This window comes from Melospiza melodia, chromosome 16, assembly GCF_035770615.1.
Source record: "Melospiza melodia melodia isolate bMelMel2 chromosome 16, bMelMel2.pri, whole genome shotgun sequence".
Classification (NCBI taxonomy): Eukaryota; Metazoa; Chordata; class Aves; order Passeriformes; family Passerellidae; genus Melospiza; species Melospiza melodia.
In genome coordinates this window covers 5,944,135-5,964,502 of record NC_086209.1, presented here as the reverse complement: position 1 = coordinate 5,964,502, position 20,368 = coordinate 5,944,135, and the positions used below count along the sequence as shown (strand labels likewise).

The window sequence follows — 20,368 nt, the reverse complement described above, 5'->3', positions numbered from 1 at the left end:
CAAGTTTTGGGGTTGGGAGTGTTGGGACATCTGCTGACACTAATTCCTGTGATTAAGCAGCTGTGGGCCATACTTCAAGTATAAACCCTTATCTTCCTTTTTTGTGGTTGGTTTGGGTTTTTGGTCAGGACATATTTTAACTGGGGACAGATGAAAGAAAGAGAGGGCATGTTCACTCATTTATTTTCTGATAGATCATGAAAAAAATAAATAATGAAGAATGATTAAACCAACAAACTTTCTTTAATAAATTAATAGCAGCATCACAAAACCCTGATGTGAATGACCCAAAGAAAGTTGGGTAGGTGACAGTTTTTAACCATTCAGAGAAATGTTCTCCCCTGCTGGCTGGGAGGAACGCAGGCGCTGTAAGGCAGTCAGTCCCCTTGGCTCTTCATCCAGACACGAGATGGACATCAGAACAGGTCCAGCTGAGGTTGGCATATTTACAGTTCTGGTGCTGAATTTTTTTTAAAAACACTTATAAAAATTCTGAAAATTCTCTGTTCAATTCTCATTATTTACATCCAAATATAGCAGGTTCCCTTTTTGCCCATACAACAGAACTGGCAAGGGTGAAACATGAAGGCTCCCATGCAAAGACAATGCCTGTGTGAACACTTACAATGAGCTCCAGCTGGAAAATGAGCTATTCACACAACTTACACATGTGCTAGAAGCTACTGTAATTCAACTTATTGCTAAATGCTTTCAAAGTCTGTGGTTGGTTCTGAAAGATAGATATATGTGTGTATATATATAAGTACAAACTCACACGTGTGTGTATATATATACACACATATACATGTTTGGAAGAGATGTGCTATAAATTCACTGAAAGGGGAAAAAATTAAAATGCACTGTGATTTTTCTGATTTTTCTGTACTTTTTGAGATAATAAAATCTGACTCAGGGTAAAGGGCAGTTGCTGAAGGTGCAACTGTGTCTCTGGCCAGTGTTTTTCCTGCTGATTACTTGACCTTTTTGGAGAGGCAAGTGGATTCCCAAGTATTCAAGCCCATGGTGGTATCTGCAGGCTGGCACATGGAGCAGCTCTGCACTCTGCACTGGGATACCTCATCTGCCTGCAGGGAAGTACTATGGATTTATCCCAGGAGGGGATGAGGGAGAGAGGATGATCAACTTCAGTGCATCATTCTGGGATAAACCCAGCAGCAGATACAGCCCAAATGTTGTGTTTCAGTAGTGGCCTCAGCAAGGCTGTAGCTGCACACAGCCATGCAACAGCACCTCAAGCACTGGCAGAATTTTCCAGTTCTTCTACAAGTTAGTTTTAATGGAATGAACACAGGAAGCTGAGAGTACAAGCAATTCATGTAAATAAAATGTGATTTATCCATGCCTAGTGTAAGCTTCTGTGTTCTGACAATTATCTTAGTCAGAGGCTGTCAGTGATGCTAAACGCATCCATGTTAGATGGGCACTGCAGCATCTGTGTAGTAGTTAATGAAGATATAAAAACTTTATGGGTGATATCTGCCATTAGACAATACTCCACGTAAGGAAATCTGCATGAGAGGCATCACCCCAGAGGCACAGTGCCAGAAAGACACAGTGCCTTGGAGGGTTTGTGTACACAGGAATGCAGAGGAAAATTAATTCAAATTATACATGGTGTGTATTAAAAGCAGATTACTTAAAATACATTCAATCCCAATGTGGATGCTTTCATTAAAGATGTAAGTGGTGTTAATATGATATACTCTAATTTAGTTTGGGAGTAAAATGGAATAAATCAAATTTTAAAGTTACTCCAGATTCATACTCCATGCAGATCAGCTCCAGGTCTGCTTCCCTGCTGTCCCTGGTCACCATTTGCTTTAGAACAGTGTCACCAGCAAATGATTCCAGTCACATGCTGTGTTCAGCTCTGCCCAGCCCCTCCTGAGACAGGAGCAGGGACCCTCTCTCACTCCTGTCCCAGCACTCCCCAGGCAGGCACATCCTGCTGCTCACAGCCTGACCCTGGCCAGCACCACACACAGAGAACCTTCTGCTCTGTGCCCAAAGCACTGTCCTGTCACCAGCACTGGGCTGGAAAATAAAAGCAAACGGCAAAACAGCTAAAGAATATCTAGATGTGAGGAGTGAGAAGAGCAGAGATTTGGGCTCTTCCAAAGCCAGAGTGCTTTTCTTCAGACAGGCCAAAGCTCCTGGTCCTCCAGCAGTCTGTGAAGGCAGAGCTGGCCACACAGCCTGCTCCACCCCACAGCTGATGGTTACCTGCAAGACCAGAGGAGGGTTTTTAATGAATCCTAGGCTTTTTAACATCCATTTACTGGATGTTTGAACTAGATAACTGGGGATCACTCTACTTCTCACACTTCTTCTCCATCCCAAGTGATCCCAGCCAGGACTGCAAAACCACATTCCCTGCCTCTCTTAGGGGAGCCAGAGCCTCCTGAGGGACAGAAAGAAAACAGCAGGATTGGAGAGGGAGCCAGAATCTAACAAAGGTCCCTTGAAGTGCAAGCTTGACCCAGCATGGCAGAAGCCACTACACTTAACAGGACATGTCTGGCCAGGTGCCTGCACGGCCACTACGCTGTTGTGATGTCTCTCTGCCAGGTTTCTGCAAAGTCTTTACACGGCACAAATAGGGGTGAGGATTTAAAGTATATATTTACTGTCAACTTGAAAAAGAAAGTTCTACTGACCAAGTCTAATAGCATGTATTTGATATATAACTATTAACGTGCCATTCTGGACTCCAGCAAATTCCACCTGAGATAAATATTCAGCATTTTTGTTCATGCACTGGAAGAAGAATTCAAACATTTTGTCCATGACATATGCAAAGTAACTAATAGTTCTGATCTAGTATTAACAGTAAATATAGAACCTTAAACTTCACTGCAGTATATTAATATATATTACTTTAAGTACTGGACTGGAAAGACAATTCTTTTTTCTCTTTAAAAAAAACAAAAGCTTTGTTCAGAATGCAATATTTACATAGTCCTTTGACCAACACTTACATTTTTACACAATATATTTTGGCTACAGCTACCCCGTAGCAAAGGTCTGTGAGAGTCACTTTTACACACAGCTCACTCGTTCACTTACAACATTACAGCTGTTTATGGAGAGCTCTGAAGTCCCTGGTTGCATCTCGAGGCCCTCCTCAGCTTCATCCAGCTCCATGCTATTGAACTCATTGCCATTTCTATAACTGGTTAAAGTCAGGTCTTTCCCATACAAAGCTGTTGAGGTCACGTTCAGACACTGGTTCTGCCTCAGGGCTGATTTTTTGCCAGGCCTGTATTGGCAGCGGATGTAGTTGGAGAAAGCCCTGCGGTAGGTTTTGTTGAAGAGGGTGTACACCAGGGGATTGACCCCGGAGCACACGTACCCCACCCAAACAAACACGTCCAGCAGCTCACTCAACAGGTCTTTGTCACAGGCTTCCTTGCAAAGCACAGACATGACATTAGTGATGAAAAACGGGCACCACATGATGAGGAACAGAAAGAAGACGATGCCCAGGACCTTGGAGGCTCTTCGCTCGTTGTTGATGGACTGCATCGTTCCTTTCCGAAACAGCACCGCCTCCTTATTGACAGGGGAGTTCAAGTGGGAGGCCCCCTCGTGATTGTGAAGCATTGAAATGTTCTCTGTGTTGTTTTCCTTCTTGAGGCAGTTCACGCTGCTCCTCCTCTGCTTGGGCACCTCTCCACACATGAACACCGTGGCCTGTCTCTGCAGCACCTGGACAGTCAGGCAATACGTGATCACCATGATGATGAGGGGGATGAAGAACGCCATGAAGGATCCAATGAGGACGAAGTTCTCATCATTCAGGACGCAGGTCCCGTTTACAAACACCCGGGAGTCATCCTGCAAACCAATGACCGGAATAGGCATGGATATCCCTAGGAAAATGAAACCAAAAAGGAGATTGTTACCCTTGGAGACCGGGCTCCAAAGAGGCAGCAGAGACAATGCAGGTCCTGCATGCATTCAGCCTTGGAATAAAGCTTTGGAATAAAGTTTTGGAATAAAGCTTTGGAATAAAGCCTTGGAATAAAGCTGCTTGGAAGAGAAGTTACTGTGTCACAGACATCTTTTATGAAAAATCCTTTCCTTAGGATTTTTCCTCCTGAGAAGCCTCAGGAACAAAATGTAAACAATGGTTATCTGCTGCTGTGGAATGCAACAGGTGCATCTGTGATTGGTCTCATGTGGTTGTTTCTAATTAATGGCCAATCACAGTCAGCTGGCTCAGACTCTCTGTCCGAGACAGAAGCCTTTGTTATAATTCTTTCTTTTTCTATTCTTAGCCAGCCTTCTGATGACATCCTTTCTTCTATTCTTTTAGTATAGTTTTAATATAATATATATCATGAAATAATAAACCAAGCCTTCTGAAACATGGAGTTAGATCCTCGTCTCTTCCCTCATCCTCTGGCCCCTGTGAACACCGTCACAGTTACTGCTTCCAGGTGACAGGGAAGCATCCAACAACACTCTTGGGAACACAGCTCCAGGGCAGGACACCCTCCTCCAGGAACAGCAGCAGCTTTGCTGTGCTCCACAGCTGACTCAGTGAACGCAGCCTAACTCCTACTTTTCTAGCATTAATTGGAATTTGTGGGTATAGCAAAGGCAGTCACCACTCTGCTGTGTTCCAGCTGACCACTCCATACCCACCAGTTTGAGGGTAGTAGATTGAAATCACTGTCATAGGGTAGAAAGGAGCAAATTTTAAAGAGAAAAATTTTCAAATTATGAAAGCACTACAGCTATGAAGATTCAAGAGCAAGATTCTTACAGTAATTAAAATAACCCTGACAGAAAAAGAGCCACTTTTGCATGGCATCACAGACACATGGAAGCAAAGTTCTGGATCTCAGGAGAGTCATACACAATCTCAGTGCAAACAGAAAGTGGTATCTGCAAGACATCACTCAAATATTTTTCACATGTACTGGGATCCAAACTTCATCCCTTGATCTGTGAAGCTCAGTCCCACATCAGGACAGACCCAAAACCTTCCAGAAGCAACAACATATTTTGGAATGCCACAACCTGTGTGCACAGAAAACACATGGTGGGCCAGATCTAGTTAAAGTATCATGGGTTCATCTAGTCCTGTCTCGTATCTTTGGCAAGTACCAGAAGTTTAGTGCCATGGTACAAAATGGGTACAAAATGGGGCAGCTGTAAGCATTATACCTTAGAAAATTCTAAAGCAAGAATTTGCATCCAGATCTCATTTTTAAAATAACCTTTGAGAGATTTATCTCCATGATAAATCTGATGAATCCTTCATCTCATTCCTAACTCCACAATACTCAGTGGCATTCAGTTCCTCAATCTCTCTGTTTTTCATCTCAACCAAGTGCTTCTTGCTCATTTAAATTTGCTGCCTGATAATTTCCTTTGACTCCCCTCTGTACGTGCACTGTGAGAAACAGTGAATAATCACTATCTGGTCACCTTTTCCACCTTCTAAATGATTTTATAGACCTGTTATCATCTCTCCTGTCTGACATCTCTTTTGGAGCTGAAGGATGCCATTCAATTCACTCTCTCTCCTCATGCCAAATTCATTCTGTGCCTTTGATTATCTTTCTTTATTTAAGTTCTTTTTTGCCCTTTTAAAGAAAAAAAAAAAAACCCTGCACACCTGAGCAGCTAGAGAGCAACAGAGTGAATTCTGTGCTCCCCTCTGGGCACCTGGCTGCCATGGAGCACCACTCCTCAGTGGTCTGTGTCTGTGACTGGCCATGCCCTTCCTTGAGCTCCTCCACCCAAGAAATAACAACACTGAGGCCACTGTTGTGCCTGAATTGATTTTTTGGAGTTGCTGTGAACATCACAGGTTCAAAAAGCTAATCCTGTGGGACTCTAAATTTCTTAACAGGAAGAATTACATGCTTAAGAGATTAACCAGGGCATTTTTACTACTCCAGATAAGTGTTTTTCAGGATTCTGGGGAATTCATCTGCAATTTGTCATTACCAGAAAATTACCATTTGGCAGTAATCAAGTGATGGAATTTCTTCTGAAAATTAAGAATGATAAATGCCTTCTGTGACTGTAGCATGTGTTTTCTTAGTTTAGTACTAGTTCCAGGATTTGCTCTTCCTTCCCTCTACACGCCAACGCTCACGAGTTCACCTTTGGCAAGGCAGCTGCCTCCTTTCTGACATGTTACCTGCTATCTTCCTTGTGCCAATTCCCTGCCACTGCAATAACCTTCACCTCAGAACCCCATCATTAGACATCATCCTAATGCCTTGGCTCCATCAAACCACAGACATTTGGGAGAGGGTGGAAGTTAGACTGAGCACTCTCTACACGAAGAAGAAATCTAAATTAGGTCCATGGCATTACACTGGAGTTATATTTGCATGTATAATTTTATGCTTTAGTGCCCTCTGTAACACCTAACCTTTGAAATGAAACTCCAAAATGAATGAAAGTTCATTCATGAAGTAGTCATCATTTAAGTTGGTGTTATTGCTTTAGCCAAGGGAAATGAGATGAGGTTTTGGGATATGTTCACACATAAACTGACATTTATGTGACACACATAAGGTACATTTGGGAAGAATAACCTAGTTCTGGGTTATGATGGATAAACAAATCAAGAGCACTGATGGCAGCCTAAAACTCTGCATGAGCATGAGATAGCTCAGCCTTAATGACAGGGAATGATGGGGCAGCTGCTGGAAAAGTGGAAAAATGGAAAAGTATCTCTCACCTCTCACATAAGAAAGTGAGATTTCAAACTGAGAATGCACAGAAGAAAGAGAGCACTAAGTCTTTATTTGCACTTTCTTCCAGTCTGGTAAAATCCCCTCATTAAGAGCAGTAGGAAGAAAGATGCCCTCGGGTGAGCTGGCCACATGCTTTGATTCAGCTGTGAGCTGGATTCAGCACTGCTCAGGGGGCAGCACTACCCTCATCTCTAATGCCTTCCTTCACCTCACACCTCTCCTTTGAAACTTGTCTTTAATACATGATTTATCACCAATCCACTGCACAACTGAGTCTGAAAGGGAACCAGTTCTGTACCCACCTTGGGCACAGGGACTGACTCACAGTGAGAAGTGTGAAAGGTCTCAGACACTTCAGAGGAGGTTCCTTCATGGGGATTACTGCAAATCACAGCTACCACCATCCTAAATGCACTAATACCTGCTTGCACAACAGCTCACAGCCTGGCCCTGTTTCAGCAGGGGTGCCTTGATCACCCCTGAGCATTCCCAAGGCTCCTGGATGTGGATGAACATGGATGCCTGCCTGACTTGAGTTCTGCCCTTTGAACAAGTGCAGAGAAGGCATCCAGCTCCACCTGACTCAAGCAATCCACAGCACTAACAATGCAGATTTACCTGTCCATAATTTAGGAACTGAGGTGGTCAGAGAATACCAAACCCCACAGCAGTGCAGGAGGGTGAGTGTCCACTCAGGCCAGAGGCTCTGAAGCTGCCTGCTGTCCACAGTCCATTGTCAGTGCAGCCCTCTGAGCCCCAGTGCAGAGCATTTCCTGAGCTTCTCCCTGACACACATCAGGCTGATGTAGTGAGCTCAAGTCTCCAGCCTCAGAGGCATTTTCCAGTTGTGTCAAATAACCCTTTCTAACTAAGGTGGCAGCAAATTCCCCAAAACAGGCAATGCTGCTCCTAAAACCGGCAAGGTTTAAGTGCTGCACATTACAGTGCTCCTCAGAGCAAACCTGGTCCTGTTGTTTGAAGCCTGAGCATGCCTGGCACAGCTGATTTGCCCCACCAAGAAGACACTACCAGCCAGTAAGCCAAGAACCATGTCCCTGCTCTGGGCACCCTTCTGCCAGGCAGCAGCTTGAGCGGGACATCCCTTTACACCACAGCAGAGAAGGTGAATGGGATTTTTTTCCTCCTTTAACTTGTTTGTCAGAGCAGCAGGAGGCCACAGAGAGAAGGATCCTCTGGATTACAAATCCAATTACAAATGTTGTCCTAACTGCTGCCTGTCAGCTTTAAAGATGTCCTTAAGCCAGTAGAAATGTTCACCAAATGGGGCTGAGATGATACTGTGCGCACAGAGTAACAGATGCTCTTCACAGATTTTAAATTATTAAAACAAAACCCAAATGACTACAAATACAGATTTATTAAATATTTACTAGAGAAAAACTTGGCTAAAAAGTCCAAATTTATGTTCACACATACTTTGACTTAAATGAAAAACAATTTATTTTTTGTGTTTAATACCTTGTTTTCTTCAGTGAAAGCCCAGGAGCCTGACAGAGATTACAGAGATTACTGAATAACTGTGTCTTTGATGGCTATTTCCACTAAAAAAGGCAAGAGTTCCCACTCTTCTACATGAACACGTTTTCTCCAAGGACAACTACCTAACTAAAGAAAACAGAGGCATATGGGTTTACTCTGACTTTCCATGTGTGGAATTCTCAGGTTGAATACAAGAGTGGTCACATTTTGCTGCAGCTATGTGAGCTTGGGAAGGCCAGGGACCACCTCTCCTGGGGTCAGCACTGAATTCAAAGTCTGCTGTGTCCATGGGAAAAGCTCTTTGGACCTCACTGCCACTCTCCTGACATCTACAGATAATTGAAAAGGAAATAGCAAAGAGAGAGCTGTGTGCCAAACAAGTCTGTGGCTGCCACAAATACACCAGTGTAAAAACAAGAACACTGCTGAACACTACATGTTCAAATCTACATCTTTAACCTCATATTTAAACAAACATACGTGAAAATAAACCTCATATTTAAACTAAAACAAATCTGTTTGGTGCCTTAACTGTCTCACAAAGTTCCTGCACATTTCTCTCATTCAGACAGCGAGAAGCAAACCCCACCAGCCAGCAGCCTCCTGCAGTGTGCAAGAAAAGACAGTGGGTTTAGAAACCAAAGCTTTTCAGAGGAATATTGAAGAATGTTGGCTTCTGAAGTGTTCAAAATCACTAGAATTCCATATTGTCCCCATATTTCAGCAGACTAACTGCAGTGCCTTTCATGTACTAATATTGCAACAATGCCCCTTCAGGGCTGGATTAGCTCCAGTTTTATCTGACCATTCCAATAAAACAATTGTGCCAGCCTTGTATTGGTTGAAAGCCAAAGATAAAAGGGGGGATGAACTTTGAAGGATCTCCCTGCCCACAGCAAACAGATGAAAGCCATTAGTGGCTGTGCCTGGATGAGCTGCTGACCTTTTCTCAAACCTTGGGAGAGCACTGAGCAACCTGAGCCAGATGGAAAACCAGCAAACAACAGTATAAGACAGAAGAAATAAATTACTTTCGCACTTGCCCTTCTATCTTGCTAAATGACTTCTTTTGGTTTGCACAGTTTCTGACTGTGCATTTGAAGGAGGGTGATGGGGATCTTGCTCACACCAGAGCCCTGCCAGGGCTGGGCTGCCCCAGGCAGTCCTGGACTGATGCTCAGGAGCAGAACCTGAGACACAAACATCAGCATCCCCCTTGCTCATGGGAACAGACCTGGTGGGATGCTCAGTCTAATTTCTGTCCAAATTCTTCACATACTGTCACCATCTGCTGCTGTCCCAGGCAAAACCTTTCACTGACATCCAGTGACAAGGTCAAACCAATCCAAGCACCCTGAAATCACCTGGAATCCCAAGGTACTTCCCATGCTCTGAATTCAGCTTGTTACCAGCCAATATGTTCTTCCTCACCTTGATAACTCTTGGTACTGTGCTGGGGAGATCAATGACCCTCTTGGGAGTCATGGAACAAGCACTCAATCAAAAAAATGTCTATAGATAAAATAACTTTGTAGACAACTCAAACAAGTGGCAAACAGGCAGATGACACCTTAGTGTCATAAAGCAAATATTTCAGTCTCACCCATGACCAGAAGGCAGGTCTGAAAAAGTTTTGTGAGCAGAAGCCACCTCTCCACAGGAGGCAACCTGCAGCCCAGCTTGCAATGCTAATGCCACCTCTGGTGAGGCAAACAAAAATTATCAGATCAGCATCACTGTGGCACCTCTGCCTACAGGCCAAACTACAATCCCTGTTCTCAAAAGAAGAATTTTATTCAAACATACCCTGTCAGACATTCAGTGTCAAATAGAAAAAGGCAAAAAAAAAAAATTAAAGTACATTAATACAGTGTATTTTAAATCTCCCAGATCTGGAGAGATATTAAGCTCCCTTAGGCATCCAACTATTTTCCCAGCAATATATGTGGTGTCTGGCCTTCTGTTCAAGCAGTGCTCATAGTCAGGAATGTGTACGTTTTTCCAGGAAATGGAGGGTGATCATCTAATCTCTGCTTTGCCAGTAACAGTGGTTTCAGCACTGCTTCCTTGTGTCAAAGTGATGAGCCACAGAGCCTGCCTGCTTAGTGGGAAAGGTTTGAGCAAAATCCCAGATGAACATATTTTTGACCTTCCATGGGCTGTCTTCTTTATCAGCAGTGGTTTGCCCTTTTCCCATGAAATCTGTTCAGAGGTTTGTGCTAACCTGAAGCCTGCAAAGAAATTGCTGGGGTTTTGGTCTTGTCCCAAAGCATGATCTGCCAGGAGCAGCTCCAGCCCAGCACAGAGCAAAGGGTGCCAGGAGCAAACACATCCCACCAGCACAGGAGCCATGGAAATGCCTTGCTGGGCTGCCCCTGGCCCCAGAGACACTGATGGGCAGAAATGCAAACCAGAACCCTGCATGTGCTCTGGAGCTGTGACCTCAGGGAGCTCTGAGCGCTGTTCCAGGCCCCCTTTGTCTCCATGCACCACCTGCCCTCAGCACATCCCCCTGCCCTAGGGGAGCACAATTCCTTTTGGATAAGTGGTGCCACTCCAGGATTGTCTCCAGTGAGAGAGGAGAAGGCTCAGCTGGTACCTGGAGGCTCTTGAAGGACATCATTAGAGCAGCTTGCAAGCATGAGACTGCTCAGCCCCTGAGAGAGACAAACACTCAGGGCAGAAACAAAAAGCTGTTAGATGTAAGTTCACTTAGTCTGAGATGAGTGTGTACTGATCCTCACAGCACACATTTATACTTTTCATATTCTTCCATATTTCTATAAATAGATCTCCTAAATAAAACAATGAAGCACTATGAAAGTTGAATGGGGATTAAAATTTCATTTTTAAACCTGAATGGTTTATCATACACACAAACCTCAGGTACCTCCCTGACATCAAAATGATAATCTCATTAATGAGTCAGAGAAAGAATGAAAAAGTTTTCAAACGTGCACACACACACACACAGACACACACACACAGTTTGTGGCATCTGCCTATGGCACTGACACACAGAGCAAAATTTAAAGGACAGCCCTATCTTGGTCACTTATGAACTAAATTGAAGTTACACTGCTTGTGAGGATGTGAAACTGTGAGCTGGAAAATTGGCAGCATGTGTAATTTTAGCTCTCTATAGCAAATGACCAAACCTTGAACACCCCAGGAAGCAGAGGAGAAGCCTTTTAACATATATTTGGGTCACAAGGAACTGCAGAATTAAAATGTTTCAGTTATTTTCATATCAGAAGCAATATGTGTGTACCTCCACATCAGTGAAGTGCTTTCATTCAGATTTTCAGAGGGATATTTTGTTTATTTTAATGTTACCCAATTAACACTTTCTCCTGTATGAGCCCGTGTGCTCCCAGGGTTTGGCTGCTCCTCACCACTGCTGATCCCTGCATGGGGACTCCACTCACCTCCTCACAGCAGGGCAGAGGAGGCTGTGAGATGGCCAAGTCCCCAAGTTACTGGTGAAAACTTTGAAACTACACAAAGTCTGAAATCTTGAAACAATACCAAGACTCTGCCAGCCGGCTCACACCTAAAATTGATTTTCATTTTCAATTGTGAGCATATTTCTGTTGCCTGTGTTTTAATTTCCAGCCTCAGCACAGTGCTATCTACCACAAAACTAATTTTTACAAGGCCAGCCCTTCACAGCCACTTTTCCTCTAACTGACTACAAAAATCTTGCTAAGTTATGTTTGCTAAAGCACAGGAGAATTGTCTGTGATGTACTTTTATCTGGAACAAAGAGAACTTTGGAAAAGACCTATTCACAAAGAAATTGTCAAGAGACAGGAGGACTCTGTTATGTTCCCCTACTTTAAAACCTAATCATAAGTTTAGGCTTGTGCACCTTGACAAATTTGTAGCTCAATGAGCAAAAGAACCACTTTTATATTTTGCTGTCAGCATTAATACTTCAGAAAAATGGAATGCAAAGCTACTGAATTAAGATAAATTACATGCTTTTTACTTCTTATTTTGAATTCTGATTCAGAAACTGAATTCAGGATTCTTTGACTGGAACGCATTTAAAAGTTTCTTCATCTGAAGCAGGATTTAGGAATTGCAAACTGACCAGCCTGCACTTGAGCACTGCTTTGAATGTGAAGTTTAATCACAAACAGAAATGCCCAAATTCTTTTGTGACACTTAACACCAAAGTGAGGATGAATTCATTTAACCTATTTCATCCTCCTGAAATGAGCACAGGATTTCACCAGGCCTTTCCAAGGTAAGGCAGTTAAGAACCAGAAAACAGCAACAATACAACAATACACTTTGAGTTCTCTTTCATTCCATGCTCAGTTTTTTCACTTGTCTGCCACATCTCTAAATTCATTTATGAAGTACAAATAGTTATGCTAAAATGAACTAGATACATACCAAAAGTACTTTTCTTTCTCCATTTAATGCACCCTACTGCAGAAAGCCCAAGTAAAAGGGTATCATGTGCACTGGAGAGGAAATCTAACAGCATTTCAGTGCCCTGAACAGACTGTCTGGGGAAAATGGATTCTGCCTGTATCTTCAAAAAAATGAATGCAAGAAAAGGCTCTCCTGGGCCAGCAGTAGCTGCATCAAAGAGAATAAACTGAACATAAAGCCCAGATGTGCTGCACGTGCTCCCAGCTGTGATCCCGGCACAGGAGGGCACACAGGCACAGCTGCACCTGGGAGGGAAGTGCTGCCCAGGGCAGCCCCCCAAAGCTCTGTGCACCACAAAAATCCCACACAGCAGCTGCTCACAGCTTCTTCCTAAAGACTTTGGGGTGCTGGGGAACAGCTGCAACAGCCATTGCCTTATGGAGGGCTGACAAACCATGTGCCTTGTGGAAAAGTGCTGTTTTCATTTACTTTCCAAGCTGTGTCTCCTAAGCTTCATTCTTTCACCTGTTTGAGATCCTATCCAAAGCAGAGAGGTTACATATCTCCTGAGGAAGCTGGGTAGGGGTGAGGTGTTTGCACTGTACAGCAGTACAGCCACCTCCCTTGGGGTGCAGCAGAGGTCACAGTTTTCCTATTTTCCATCATCATGAGCCCAATCCTCACCAAACAACTCCATGAAGAGACTGGCCTGTGTCTTTACTGCTTGGTCAGGCACCAGATTTCCTTACCAGTCTGCTGAATCAGTGAACCATGCATGAAGTAGCTACTTTATCCCTTGGACCCAAGTCCAAACCACAATTTGCTCCTCAAGGCACTGGTGCAGGCAGCCACTTCAGCACTAGCCAAAATTTCTAAGGATACGTCAGCAACATCTAAGGCAGCACAGGCAGAAATCTGCCAGTTAGCTCCAAAAATGCAAGCAGAACAGTTTTATTGCCCAGATTTTGCAATGTGATTTATACATCTCAGCCTGGGGGGGTGTCTGTCAGCTCTCCCTCTGCATTCCAGTGCAACGTGGAGCACAAATTCTGTGCTGACTCTGAGCCTGTGCAAACCAAGCCCATGTGAACTTGTCCTCATGTGACTGCTTATGTATTTAATTCAGCAGCTTTCTTTCCCATGTCAAGTAGAGAGCACAGAGAGTTTAAAATAATAGTAATAATAATTAAAAAAAAATCCTAAGTTAATTGATTAAACCAAATCCAATTTCACTGTGGATTATATTACCAGGGGAAATGGAGCAGGCCTCTGACACATGAAAATTTGTTTCTAATAGATATTCTTGTTATATTAATGAGGAGAGAAAGTATATTTTCCCTATTTTATAATTTTTTGTTTTTTATCATAGCCTTTTCCCAAGTCAAGCTTCTTCAAAATCAGTCCCTGTAGCACCCAGACATCCAGAATCATATTCCACTTCTAAAGCAGGCAAAAACTCAGCAGAAATTCAAATACCTGGAACATGCTTTTCCTTGCAGTACAGCACTGAAAGCAAAAACCACTTCATAAAATAGAAATGAAATGTTAAATCCCTGTAAGACTTCATTTTAAACAAGCACAAAAGGCAACACAGCAAATGGAAGTGGTCATACAATTCAGCCCCTGCCCTCAAATGTCTCTTTTTTAAAGCACATTTAAAGAGTTCTACAAAACAAAAATTCTTCACAAAATTCTCAGTATTACAGAGTCATTTTGCCATCATTTTGTGTCTTCTTCCCTATTTTACTGCTGCTTTATTTATTGTGCTTTATCAAAGTGATACAAACGTGTCTTCTGTTATGCCTACTCCTCATTTACCTTCAAACTTGCTAGCTCAGTACCAGCAGCAGCCCAGCTGTGGCAGGGAGCAGCCCAGGCTATAAGGGCTGAGCAGGAGCAGTCAATACCTGGCTGACAGCCTGCCTCCAACCCCGTGCAGCTCCACTCAGACCATTACCAGGCCTCGAGAGAGTTCCACTGCAGCGACCGTGCGCTCCGAGCTGGCCGCGCTCCCCGTGCCGGGCTGTGCTAATGCTGTTTGCTGCTCTGTTTACACTGCAGTTTTACAGCACCACTTGTCCTGGTATTGCTGTTATCAGCACATTTGACAGGGACACAGCAGCAGTGGTGCTCTGAAAAATGACTGCTCCCACCAGCTGCAAGGAAAGGCTTCCATTTCCAGTTATTGTACTCAGGCATGCAGGCCAGGTAAATTAATTTGAGTATCCTCTTTAAAAAAAAATAAATCCTAAATGAAAATTGGAGCAACACTATCATTCATTCAGACACAGTCAAGAGCCACGTTGCTTACCTATGGATATGGTCCAAACTGCAGCAATTTTCATAATGGCCTTGGTGCGGGAATTGAAGCGGCTGTGCTCAATGGGATTGCGAATTGCTACGTACCGATCAAGAGAGATGGCACAGAGATGCATAATAGATGCAGTTGAAAAGAGCACATCTAGGGAAATCCATATAGGGCACAACTGTTTAGGCAAAGGCCAAGCATAATCTGAAACATAGAGAGAAGAGAAATGAAAGGAAAAAAAGGAAAGGAAGTGATTTGGGAAGCTAGGCCATCATTTCTGAGGAACTGTTGGGATATTTTAGGTCTGTGACACCAGTAAGGGGCACGTGCATGAGGGGTGGACAGGAAACCTCTCATGGGACTTGTCTATGGGAAGTTCCTGGCTCTGGACACTCCATAAACCCATAGCCAGTTCCCACACATGTGGTTTCTGTGACCAGTAACTAAAAGGCAGTGCCTGCAAGTGACCATTTTTGCACTGTTTCCCACTCTTAACCTTTCTTCCATATCTTTACAAAATCAAATATTACATTCCTTTATAACTCACTCATCACATTGTTGTCATGGATTGCAAAGAACTTTTTTGCATTAACTTGATTCAGATCCTTTCTAAAACTTCCTTGACATATCAGTCTCAGTTTCTGTCTGCTGAGGAGAAAGGTAGCAGACAGTTTTTGTGCACAGTCTAACACATAGCTAAATGACACTACTTCACCTTTTCTCCCCAGGCAGTGTGCCTTGATATCAAAGGAATACTTGCCTCCTTAAAGAGCAGCTGGGACTGAGTGGCTGGAGTTCAAAAACTGTTCTGAAGGTAGAGTGGGGTGTTATTCTTTACAGAAACTATGTTAGAAAAAAGAACAAACTCAAAAGCCACATCTGACTGCAGCTGGTACACAGCTCATTTGGATGCCTGCACTTATTAAACAGTTTACTCAGTGCTGAAGTGACCCAGAAAGATCCTCAAAGGCCACTGATACTTAAATCAAAGCTCAGAGAAAATTGATTTGTGAATGATATCCCTATGTCAGTGTCCAGAATGGATTGTGTGAGATCAATAACATGTCCTGCCAAGCTCTGGGCTTCTTACCAAAACAAATCAAGACTATCTATAGCAGCTGAAAACATGAGAGACTTCATAATAATTGAATAATGAGATATTCTTGTGTCTTCATTCAGAACATGAATGTCTAAAGCAATCTTGAAGTTTACCCCAAGGATCAGAATCATCACTCAGTAGAATCAATGTTATATTAAGAATGGTGCAGCTCCATCCTACTGATCTCAAATGGAAAGGATGAAACATTAGTGTCAGAAATCATAGTTTGAAACAAATTACCCAGCCAAGAGAGACCCAGGATACCTTCATGCAGAAACCGAAGATTAACTGAACTAGAGTAAATTATTATAAATGTCCCAGAGAAGCCGAGGAACCTTTCACAAAGAGCACAGCAGAACGAGATGGACACATTAGCTCATTTTACCAGTGGGAAACAAGCGGATGAAGTGCTAAGTACTCACCAAACCCACACAGCCAGACCTCAGCTCTGGGGAGATAAGCCACTCATTTCAGGGAGTGTGCACCATGTCTATTAAATGGACTGTGAGTGGACTGAAATCCACAGCAGCAAGCATTTGAGAGGTTCCTGTCAAAGGGAACTAAGTAAAGCACTTTGTGGCTGGAGCATCTTTACTTTAAAAGGCACCTCTGCTGTACAAATGAATAGAGCTTGATTAAATATGACTCAGCCCCTTTATAACACTAGGATCAAATTCTCTGCCTCTTGCTCACTTCACACTTTGTTATAGCTGAGGACATCATTGCCATCAGCCTGCAATTGAGCTCAGAGCTGCAGCCAAGCACACCTTGGATTTGCTGGGTGATGCCTCAGTGAATGCTCTGGGGAAGAACAAGTCAGAAATCCCACAAGTGGGAGCTGTGCTCCCTGCACAGCCCCAGGCTCTCACTGCCAGCACACACCGAAGCACATGCATCACACTTTACCCCTCAGTGCTCCTCTGAGCTGCCAGAGCCAGCTTTGTGCTCAGGCTGGGATGAACCAGGAGCACAAAGCCCTGAGTGCTCCCTGATGGAGAGAGCCGTCCCTGGGAGCTTGGGCAGCGTGATCATGGCTGTGCAGCAGCCTCTGCAGAGGGAACAGTGACACTGATGGCTACTCCCCACACCAGGCAGATGGCCAGGAAACCCCCAGTGTCTCCAGAAAAAGCCAGCCAGCCTCCAGGCTTCCTGTGCGTGGGAGCCTCTCGGGCTGAGCCGCGCTGCTGCAGCGGGCACAGTCTGATGGCTGACATTTGCTAGACCTGCAAGAGGTTTCTACAGCAACCACCTTTCCAGCATTACTGAATGATGAACAGCCTCCCTTGCCTCTTCCTTCAAGCTATCCAAACACTTCCAGTGGCTGATTCCCCCCTGAAGAACCTCTGCTGCTGAAGTGCACTAGCACACATCCCAGTGTGGGGACAGCAGACATCACCTGCTGCCAGCCCTGGCCCTGAGGAACCACAGACACCAACACACCCAAGCCATGCTGCCCTCAATACTGCCCAGGCAAACTGGTGGGATGCTTTTGAGGATAAAAGTGAGATGGGAGTTCTCCTAATGCCAAATCCTGTTAGTCCTTCCCCTCCCAGAGCACTCTATTACACTTCCAGCTGAACAGGCACAAGTAGACATTTTACTTTCTCAGGAAGTTTCCTAAAATCATCTGCAATAACAAAATGTCACTCTGGAAATTTGTAGAATGGCAGCTTGTAACACATCACAGTAGCTCAATTGGAAGGGCATAATATATATTCTAGCTCGAAATGTAATTATTTTTAAGTAAGCATGGTGCGTGCCTTTGAGAAACACCTACACAGACTACAAAGCCAGTAATTTGTAAAAAAAGAAAAACAGCTTTATTCTAATTCTGTTTTGAATAAATGTACAAAACATAGGAAATGTGCCCTGTGACTGTGCCAAGATGCAAACAAGGATTAAAAAAAAGTCTGTTAACGATGTCATACCTTTAAAACAATTTTATCCTCAGAAACACTCTAATTACAGAGGGTAACATTTCTCTAATTTGTTCTTTTTTCTCTTATTTCATTTAAAAAGAATAGCAATTACCCTATATTTAGAAGAGCAGATGACTGAGTGAAATGAATTCTTGGACCCCAGCACCTCTAAGATATAGTAATTGCATTTCCAGTGAAAAATATTCATCTCAGTCCAAATCTGGCTCCAAGAAAGAAACAGTTCTAAACACTTGCATAAGCAAAAAACCAAATTCTTTGTAACAAACACTGATTTTTGTACCTTGAATTAATCTGAGCCCTTAAAATCATATATTTAATGCACTGGCAGGTAGACAAGTGTCAACAGGTAGACAGGAGAGTGCTGAAGGGAATTAGATGAATGCAGCAGATCAAAACAGATGTTGGTATTTCTTTACACAGCATGTAATCAAACCACAGATTTTTTTGCCTCCAGATATTTTGTGGGTGTAGAAATTGACACTGGCCAAATTAACAGAGAAAAGTGTACAGAAAACTATTGCAGTGATATTACTTTGAGGTCAATGCTAGCCTCTGGTTCTGATCAGAATAAAACCAGCATGCAAAAATCCTTGCAGGAAGGAAACTTCTGCAGCATATTGCCTCAGCCTCTAGGACTGAATGGCATCTCCTGGCATCTGTGGTTGATGTGGTTCCTCACAGCACACATGGGACAAACACTCATACTTAACCAGGAGTCATGGTGCCCAGGTGGATTTCATCTCCTGCCCCAGGAGGAAAAAGCAAACCACAGTTCCTGTGTGTCACTGAAGAGCTGAGATGAGCACAGACTGCTGGCAGAAAAACAAAGAAACTCAAAGGCATTTTGGCACAGTCACAGACCATCTCTGTGTGGAGTTAATTTGCTGTCAGATAAGAGTTCCTTACAATTTTTGTGTTTTTCATCAAGAAAGATGGCAGCTATGAAACTGAGTCACTTTTGTCAGAGCTTTATGCATATGGGTAAAAAGAGTTGCTTAGCACTGCTATTGGCATTGTTCAGAGCATGAGAGTCAGAATTACCAGCTACTGAAGAAGGAGGTGACTGAACAATCCAAAACACAGCAAATGGAAGCAAAATTAATTAAGTCAAATGGTAAAACAGAATTACTCCAGATTGTAGGAGAATGGTTGTACAGAAAAAGAAAAAATGTCTGTTTCTTGTACATGTTCAGTACTTCTACAATCTGCTCCAGGATATCTCCTGGGAAAATCTAGTATAACACCTAGGACAAATCTGGAATAACAGCAACAAAATACCTGCTTACAAAACAATGAAGTGAAGAACTCTGTAAAATTTATCTCTGTATCTTCAAGAGTTTTTTCATGAGAAACTCACAGCAATCTGCATGAATCATTCCTTTTCCAGCCATGAACAGGAATTTGGAAAAGGTTTCAGCAAACATTTGTTGTGTTTAGCCAGTGCCTTGTATCTACTGGGATGGAAAAATGGATAAAAAAGCATCCTTCAAAATGATACAGGAATAAAAACTATATATTTTGTCTCATTATGACATTTGACATATATGCAGACCATATATACTATTTATATAAAAGAAACAGAGCTAACACGTGCAAAATAAGTACTAAAGATGCTTATGTGTTCGAAATCCTTTTCTAAAATGTTCATTGGGTTGGCTAAAAACTAAAATATGTGTAATTTTCCTCATTTTAGGCTTCTGATATTTACTGTATTTACAATTCACTTTTAACTACTTTAAGGAATTAAATGAAGACAGGCAGCAGTTTTAGTAAATAAATCCCAATACAAAGCAGAACCTCCCAGCAGTTAAAAGGGCAACACAGTGAGCTTGAAGCACCTTTATCATCCTGCAGCTGCCACAGGTCTGGCTCGGGCCATTCACTGACCCACTGCTCTGCAGAGTGCTCTGACCCTTGGGAAGATCAGCAGAAAGATCCAGGAGATGCCTCAGAAAACTCCCTGGCAATTCCAAAAGGAGCAGAGTGCCCCAAGCAATGACAGCCCTCACTTGGGTTCCCTTGCAGCAGCAGACAATGCAAACAGCAGCCCAGGACAGACCCCAAACCTGTCACTTTCTGAGGGGTTTTGCTGCTTTTGAAGATTCTTTCACACATCCCAGGGAAAGCCACTGTTGTGGTTTGTAGAATAGAGTTCACACTTTCCCACTGCTTCTTACCCCCGCTGCACCGTTGATGCAACTGAAGAAATTTGTACAAACCAGACTTTCCAGTGTTCACTTTAAAGGTTCATAGATGCCACAGGCTTTACAAAAATAGAAAGCAATTACATCCAGTTTTAACATTATTGCATTGCATTATTCCCAAGGGAATGAAAGAATTTAAATTCTTCTCTTCTCTCTCTCTTATCTAGGAAGTAAAGCATTTCTAA

At 43.1% G+C, this 20,368-nt stretch overlaps 1 protein-coding gene across 5 annotated transcripts in view; it reads right to left on the bottom strand.

Moving 5' to 3' along the window:
- Positions 1-224: 224 nt before the first annotated feature.
- Positions 225-20,368, bottom strand: part of HTR2C (5-hydroxytryptamine receptor 2C) — a 222,670-nt gene continuing 202,526 nt past the window's right edge. For 4 of the 5 annotated variants that reach the window (XM_063170468.1, XM_063170466.1, XM_063170469.1 and 1 more), the window contains 2 exons: positions 14,944-15,144; positions 225-3,893 (listed from right to left, as the gene is read on the bottom strand). In XM_063170468.1, coding sequence (XP_063026538.1) covers positions 3,061-3,893; positions 14,944-15,144 — 1,034 coding nt within the window. In that variant the 3' untranslated portion in view covers positions 225-3,060. The remainder of the gene's footprint in view (positions 3,894-14,943; positions 15,145-20,368) is intronic. The other variant, XM_063170470.1, reaches the window with a different exon arrangement.